Consider the following 8612-nt stretch of genomic DNA (forward strand, 5'->3'; position numbering starts at 1 on the left):
GGAGCCGAGTTGCCAGTGCCCAGTGCGCATCTCACTAGACAAAATTCCTTCCAAGCCCAGACACTTGAGAGGCCCATCAAACTTTCAGCCCGAGCGAGTACCACATCACAGTGCAGCTCAGCAACACATTCAGACCCGCTTTACAAGCTCAATTTTTCGGCCCATCTAGGCCACATGGATGCTGATGATAAGAGACGAAACCGAACAGCCAAATTCGACGAGCCCCCGTTAGCCCTAATACAATCATCCCAAAATTCGATCCTGAAGTGCCAGCGGGCAATGAACTTCTATGCGTCCTGACTTTGACAGGCGGATCTGATACGTCGATAGGGTACCAAACAGAAGAACATGATGGTACGCACAATCTACTGAAGCCTGTTTGTTGCTATCAATTTTCATCTATTTGCCTACCTGGTTTCCAAACCTGACCCAGTTCAGTAGCGAGGTTGTCAGACTGTCAGAGACAGGGGATTGTTCAGTCATTCAAGTCCTTAGAAAAATTATGGATAGAAAGAACGTGAGAGATGCTCATAGATACACAATTAAATACAGTAACAATGGAAGATGCAAAACAAACACCAGGAGAAGAACAAAATGTCTGCTTAAATGTCAACAACAACAACAATGTGACCTCTTAACTACACATAAGAATGTTACTTGTCAAGCATCAAGATGTACACCACCAAACTTCTGTCTTGGAAGTAATGTGTATATACAGAAACAGTAGACTTTACACACCAGGAACGACTTCCTTGCGCTGAAGACACACTACACACTTGATACGGTGAAAGAAGCAAGCAACCGCAGATGGACATTTTCAATATTTACCCCTCGTGACTTGGAACGTTTCTTAGGCCCCGAAGCACCCTATGAGTTTCTTGGGTGCGTTGCCGGTGGCGCGGTACTTGGCAGCCATCTCCTCGGCCTTCAGGACTTCCTCGCCGCGCTTTGCCTCGACCATCGCTCGCTTCTCTTCGGCTTCCTTGTGGACGATTGCAGCCTTGTTCTTCATCTTCTCGGCGTATTCAGCTTTCTTCTTTTCCAGTTGCTCCTGGATGTGTGCATAATTGTATAAGATTTAATTCAAAGGATGTCATATTTGAGAAAAGGGCATATTTAGTTGATTAGTTCTACTGAAGTTATCCTTTTCGTTACAATTGTTGTCAGTTAGTCAAGCCCCTAATCATATATGAGAAATGTAAAAAATTTAATCACTGCACAGAACCAGACGAGAACAAAATTCTTCCTTCGAAGAAAAAGGTAAAAGAGAGAAAATGAAATTACCTCAATCTTCTTCAGTTGAGCTTCAATGTTCGCTTTCTTTGTGTTCTCCCATGCAAGAATAGCAGATAATTTCTTAGCAGCCCTGCCACAATTGTGCCAATTAATTCAAACTAAGAATTTCCACATCAATTGCTTACCAAATATATCAACTTTCAGTGGATTCCAAGAGTATACATAGATGTGCAATGTTTTCATATAATGTCCCAGTTTACAACCTCTGTAATCCTACTACCTCTAAAGCTTTTTTTTTCATTACGGTCTGAATTAAATAGGTTTTATATATCCACACAGTCCTGGGTTTAGTGCTAGAAATATCATTTACAGCAAACTGCACAGAGCTTCTGATTCTCTGGATGACAGAATTATAAATGACCGAAGAATGCTTTGACAACATGTAAATCTACTATAACAGATAAATAATGGTTCCATTGAAGAAGGCATACTGATGTACATCTACTATAACTGAAGAAGTCCGCAACATACTTGTTCTCAGATTTTGTCTTCTCATTCTCCTCCCATGCTCTGATCAAAGAGTTCCTCTTCTCTGTTTCCACCCTTGCAAGAGCGATATCTGGAGACCAATTTTTAGGTTGTTAGTAGGCATAGTTGTACTCAGTAACAAGAACATAACCGAAATTATTCAATACTTACCTCTGTCGTTGGAACCCCCTTTCTTCTCAGTTTTCTCAGCAGCAGGTTCATCGGCAACCTCTGGTAAGCAGAAAAATGGAGAATTCTGTATGAGTGAACAAGATTTTCTGAACATCCTTTTTATTGAAGTAAGAAGCTAGCACCTGTCAATGTAGCGATCAATTATCTGATGCAACCCATTAGCATTCCAGAGCAATGCATAATCTACACCACTATGCTACTATCTTTGCAGGAGCATGCAGGCTCTACTTCTGAATAGTTAGATAATCGGACAGATTGCCAAATCCAACATATTTCTATGGAGGTTCTTTGTGTAACTTCTGCCCAGCTAGCGTGTGCAGCGAGTCAGACTGCAAGAGTCTGGTTCCAGCATTTCCCTTGCTTTCATTTGACTAGTACGTCCCTACTTGTGAGTTGTGTAGGATTAATCTTCTTCTAAATTACACCAACTAAAATGTTGGAATATGTGTCGAATATGTGTACATGGTAGGTTACAGATAGACTTGAGTTGTAATTGGGTGGGATTAGGATTAGAGTTGTAGTCGAACTCTAATTCCGGGCCTTTAAATAGAAGGCACCACCGTTGTAACCATGGCAAGACAGAAACAGTTGGGGAGGAGCGCCCGTAGTCATGCCCCGAGGATGTAGGCAACTTGGCCGAACCTCGTTAAAAAACATCGTGTCTTGTGTGTTGATCTTGTGCTTGGCTTGATGATCCTGGTGATACTTTCGCTAAATTCCTAACGAGTGGTATCAGAGCCATGTTGAAAGATCAAGGAAAGGCACGATGATATGTTCCACACCGCGCAAAGCTTGCACGGGTCTGTAGAAGGACGGCGCAAGGTGGAGCATGGCGGCGATCGACGACTCGATCGGTGGATTCGGACACTTCGAGCATGCGCGGCTTGAACCATCCGATGGGCTGCATCAATGGGGATCCGTCCAGACGTGGAGATCATGTTGATAGCGGCTGGGGGCTGCTGTTCGATAGGGGTCGGTCAGACGTGACGACCAGATTCGACGGTGCGGCGGGAAGACGTTACGGACAAGGCGGCGGCTTCGACTCACGGTTTGATTGACGGGCGGTCAATCTAGATCGGAGCGACTGTTGTTTGCTCAAGGTGGAGCAGCGACAGCGGTGGCGAAAGCCATGGTGGACTTCGGAGGTTGCAAAGACGTTCAGGATTGTGAAGCAGCGTGGGTGCTTGTGGACGGGTTGCGCAGCAGCAGCCAGCCAGTTTGGCGCGGCCCAGGCGCGTGGCGAGTTCGGCGCCATGACGGACCAGGCAATCGTGTTTGGCTTGGGCAGCTGTGGACAGTACGTGACGCGACGGGACTGAGTCCAGGTCGGAGACGGCGCCACACAGCAAGGCAGAATCGGGCGCAAATCCTGAAGCACGCAGGAGTTAATGCAAAATGCAGCGGCAGTCCACAAGCACACAGGAAAAAGGTGGAGGTTCACGTGCTGCATGTGGACATGTGGGTCCCATGTTTTGCATGCGGTCAGATGTGCATGGCACGGTAATTCAAAAAAAAGATGCATGCATCATATGCATCGGTCATACTCATACATGCTAGGATTACTTGGATTAAAAAATCAAGTATGTATGTTGCATGGTCATTGACGTTATGTGCTGGGGACAGAATCTTTGCATGCTGGGAGCCATGTCACACGTGAGAGAGAATAAAAAAGGGAAAAACTATTGACTCCTGGTTCATGCATGCGTGAGAGAATAAAAAATTGGAGTCCAGATCAGTTCGGTCAGATGCGGGCCAGCTGTGGCTGCATGCAGGTGTATGTGATTGGTCGGCCGGCGCTGCTGGCGTGCGGGCACAGGACGTGGAGAGTACTCGGGCTGGGCAGGAGGTGCTCTCGGCGGCATAAAAAAAAAGGAAGTCACGGGTAGTGATGGGATCGGACGACTCAATTTATGAGGCTGAGCGATACAGTTCGGGATCGAATCCGGACTCTTTTCCAGTACTAGTCGGTCACGGTTGGTTGGTTGGAAGTCTAGTTCTGGTTGGATTCGTAATGTTCTCTCCGCTGCACATAAATATGAGGCGTGGGGTCCAGGCAACAAAGTACAGCAAAAGAAGCGCAGAGAACGCAGAGGCAACGGAAGTAGAAGTCTATAGGATTGTGGAAAAATTGCAATTGTGCTGTTCGTGAACTGTTACTTGTGACGGTTGACGGCGAACGGCGGGTGGCGATCGAGCGGGTCGGCTTCGTCGTGTGCAAGCGGCGTGGCAGTCGACGGGGCTTGAGAGCGGCAGATCGTGCACGGGCGGTGTACGAGGCGGGCATACGCGCGGTTCGGCGTGGCGGTGCGTCCACGCGGGGCGCAGGTACGAGCGTGCGGAGGCGCGTTCAGCACACGTGAGCGGGATTCGGCGGTCTGCGGCAACAGGCAGATGGCGTCGATGGCTTCCAAATTCGAGGTGATGAGATTTGACGGGACTGGCAACTTTGGGCTTTGGCAAACAAGAGTGAAGGACTTGCTGGCGCAGCAGGGGATCCTGAAGGCTCTTAGCGACAAGAAGCCAGTCACGGTAGATGATGACAAGTGGGAAGAGATGCAAGCACAAGCGGTGGCGACAATAAGGTTGTGTCTCTCCGATCAGATCATGTACCATGTCATGGATGAAACATCACCTAAGAAGATTTGGGATAAATTAGATGATCAATTCATATCCAAGACATTGACTCGGAAGCTGTATCTGAAGCAAAAACTGTATGGGCTGAAGATGCAGGAGGGGTCAGATCTTGCTGAGCACGTAAACGTCTTTAATCAAGTTGTCGCTAATCTTATGAAGGTGGAGCTGAAAATTGATGATGAAGACAAGGCGATTATTCTTCTGTGTTCCTTGCCAAGGTCTTATGAGCACTTGGTCACAACATTGACGTATGGTAAAGAGGCAGTCAAAGTAGATGATATTCTTGCGGCGTTGTTTGCTCATGAACAAAGGAGGAAGAACAATGCTGGTGAGAGTTCATCTGGAGATGCTTTTTTCGTCAAAGGTGATCGAGGCAGGGAGACTAACAAGAAAAAGAAGAAGAAGGGACCACAGTGCTATAAATGCAAGGATTGGGGACATGTAAGGAAAGATTGTCCAGAACTGAAGAAGGGCGTGGCAAATATTGTGGTTTCCAAGAAAGATGACTCGGATAGCGATGGTGATCTTCTCGTACTATCAAGTGAAAAGTCTTGTGGTGAAGCATGGCTGTTAGATTCGGTGAGTTCATATCATGCAACATCAAACAAGGAGTGATTCTCTTCATACTCTGAAGGTGATTTTGGTCTTGCTCGCTTAGGAGATGACACGGGTTACCGTGTTATGGGAGTCGGCAATATCAAACTAAAGATGTATGATGGACAAGAAGTGCTACTTGAGGGTGTGCGGCATGTGCCAGGACTTAGGAAGAATCTAATATCGCTTGGATTTCTGCATGGAGAAGGTTGGCTATATCAGGCGATGTCAGATAAGAAGACCTTAAATGTGATGCAGGATGGCAAGACTGTGATGATAGGTGAGAAGATGGGAGGTCATCAATACAAGTTGAAAGGTGAAGTCATGAAGGTGGGAGCTGCAAATTTTGCGAAATACATTCCTAGCGGCGAGGCATCCTCGTCGGACTGTTCAGGATGAGCAGTAGAGATAAACGGCTCAAGTCTAGGTACACGGAGGTTCACACATGGCAGACTCAAGTTGGCGTGCATATTCGTCAAGGTGGAGTTTGTTGGAATATGTGTCGAATATGTGTACATGGTAGGTTACAGATAGACTTGAGTTGTAATTGGGTGGGATTAGGATTAGAGTTGTAGTCGAACTCTAATTCCGGGCCTTTAAATAGAAGGCACCACCATTGTAACCATGGCAAGACAGAAACAGTTGGGGAGGAACGCCCGTAGTCATGCCCCGAGGATGTAGGCAACTTGGCCGAACCTCGTTAAAAAACATCGTGTCTTGTGTATTGATCTTGTACTTGGCTTGATGATCCTGGTGATACTTCCGCTAAATTCCTAACATAAAAAAGGAAAGTAGAGACCTACTCCAGCTCTTTTGGGCAAGGAATGGTCCAATGATGATATACTATACCAACTTTGAGCATCTAGTGACCAATGGCCCATCTTTTGAAGATTCTTGACCGGGTCTCCAGCTACTTAGTGCAAGTTAATTTCATAAAACTAACTATTGCAATTTTGTATGATGTTAATCTTCATCTATGTATTTGTGCTGTGATTAAGAATGTTCAGAATATGGGTTGGTATTGGTTAATTAACTGTATGTGCGGGACACAAGGTTTATCAAATTTCTAATTATCGGGGCAACTTGCAGAGTATTCTTCCCTTCAAAAAGGAAGATAGATCCTGCAAGGTGCTGTTTATTCACGGATAATTGGGTTTGTTGGATAAAAGATTGCAAAAAGATGGATCGGCACAACAAACGAGGTAATTTAAACACGAGGACACCGAAAGTTGCCTGATTTGCCAGCTCATATTTAGCAACCCATTATATTCCGTTGATTGCTTGTTTGTGTTTAAGTAGCCAACCAACACTTAAATCTAGTGCCGTACATTGAATTTCCAATATTTGCCCAACTATGCAACGAACTGGTGTACATCTTTGTTAGAAATCAAGGCACGAAAGGATCAAACACATGACACGATTTTTACGTGGAGTGGAAAACCCTTGCGGGAAAAAAACACGGGCATCAATCGACTATCTTCACTATAGGATATGGGATTACAATGAGCGTTTCTCCTTATAGCTTACAAGATATGGCCCAACAAGAATTCAAAACATAATCCAACAATCTTTGAAGACGTACGCCAGAAACCAACTGCGATGTGCCATTTCAATGATAACTGTACTCTTTTCAGAGGAAGGATACGAGTAAAATTTATTTTATCATACCTTTTTAAGAAATCACGATATCTGCACAAGTGGCGTGCACTAATCTAAATTCAATAGAAAAGGTAGGAGAAATTAACAGAATTTTGGCCCTTGTAACACCGAAACAATTCCTAATTCCGACATGATTTGAAGAAATAGGCAAGAACGGTCAGATAATCTATACGAAAGAACCAAGGCTCGGTGGAAAGTTGTTCTTTGTGTGCCTTTGTTTCTGATTGATTCTTTTTTCTCCGAGCATAAAACTTTATAGTGTTAAAAGGAAACTGAGATGCATAAAGATAGAAGAAAGTGAAGAGTAGACTGCGGATAAAGAAAAAAGCAAATGTGGGGGGAAGTGAAGAATTCAGGAAAGTTCCAAATACCGTCTTTTCTGAGTTACAATCTGAAATTTCACTAAAGATAAATTGTAAGCAAGTTAGTACTACTCGTCTAGCATCAAACAACTAAAGCCTTCTATTGGACCCCCCAGAATAGCAACTTATGTCGTCCTGAAATCCACTTTTTTTCTTCTGATCTAGTCCTACCATTTAGCAAGATGGAAAATTCACACGCAAACTTGGCTTAGATATTTAGAAGTTTACAGATGGTTCCAATAAAATTTCACATGCAAAGAGATGTTTGCGTGTGAATTTTCACGAGCAAAGGGGACAGCCCAAAACAGTTGATATTTGCAAACAACACAAAGGATTTTGAATTCCTAAGAAGAAATATGTTTTCCAACAAAAATAATCGAATTATGATAGAGGTTTCACAACAAGAATAAAATTATCATGTCAACGATAAACAACAAGCCAGAAAGGGAGAAGCAAGGCAACGTACAAGGATCAGAAGTACCTAGTACTGACAGTGTACAACTGCCAGAAAGTACAGAGACGAACCAAACACATAGAGGAAAAGTTGCTCCTAATTCGTAGCACACGCACACGGCGCGCACACCCGTACACCAACACCTTTCCATAGCAATCCTTGACCAAACAAGAGCAAATCAGGCAGAGCAAGCAGTACTCACTCTCGACGATGGCCAGAGCCTTGGAGTCGTCGGCCGGCGGCTCGGGCGCGGGGATGACGACCTTCTCCTCTGCGACGTCCTCCTTGGCCGCCTCAGCCTCCGGCTCCGCGGGTGCCGGAGCCGGGGTCGCCGCTGCCGCCTCGGGCTCCGGGGTCACCTCTGCCGCCCCGCCCTCGACCTCCACCTTCTTGGCCTCCTCCTCACCCATGTTCAGCACCCTCTAGCTCGCGGCGGGGTGTTTGGTGGTGGGCTTAGCTTAGCTTAGCTGTTGCTGTCGAGTGTGCGGGGTGGGAGCTAGCTGCGCTGTGCGTGCAGCGTGCGAGAGTGGTGGCGCGTACTAATACCGACCGGTTTAACTGTTGGTCGTGTCTGGGCGAAGCTGGAGCTAGGGTGGGCAGTGTGTTTCTGACAGAAAGGGCCTCGCATTCTCCGGAATTGGGGTGTAGGGCTCAAGCTTCCGTTGGTTCCGGGACAGTTTTAGGGAAGTAAGTTGTTACAGGATAGTTTTAGGGAAGTAAGTTGTTACATCAGCTGTATCATAGGTCATCTTATGTAATATCTCGGTAGGATAAAATTTAAAGTGGCGTGGAGGAGAGATAAGAGGTGAAAATAATATGTCGTTGTTTCGTAAAACAACAATATCATAAATTAAAAATTAGGATTACGAGACTATTCACGCACTATTGAATAAGTTATTATTATCACATAACTCATAATATTCATTTGTTTCAAGCACAATTTAAGACGTTAT

At 45.3% G+C, this 8612-nt stretch overlaps 1 protein-coding gene across 1 annotated transcript; it reads right to left on the bottom strand.

The window, feature by feature from the left end:
- Window positions 1–584: 584 nt before the first annotated feature.
- LOC133889328 (remorin-like) lies at window positions 585–8214 on the bottom strand. Its single transcript, XM_062329846.1, has 5 exons — window positions 7862–8214; window positions 1936–1995; window positions 1768–1855; window positions 1285–1366; window positions 585–1051 (listed from the first exon to the last, which is right to left on the bottom strand). The coding sequence occupies exons 1-5, from the start codon at window positions 8067–8069 to the stop codon at window positions 851–853; spliced, it is 639 nt and encodes a 212-aa protein (XP_062185830.1). The 5' UTR covers window positions 8070–8214; the 3' UTR covers window positions 585–850.
- Between the last annotated feature and the right edge of the window lie 398 nt (window positions 8215–8612).

This window comes from Phragmites australis, chromosome 13, assembly GCF_958298935.1.
Source record: "Phragmites australis chromosome 13, lpPhrAust1.1, whole genome shotgun sequence".
In the NCBI taxonomy this organism is placed as follows: Eukaryota; Viridiplantae; Streptophyta; class Magnoliopsida; order Poales; family Poaceae; genus Phragmites; species Phragmites australis.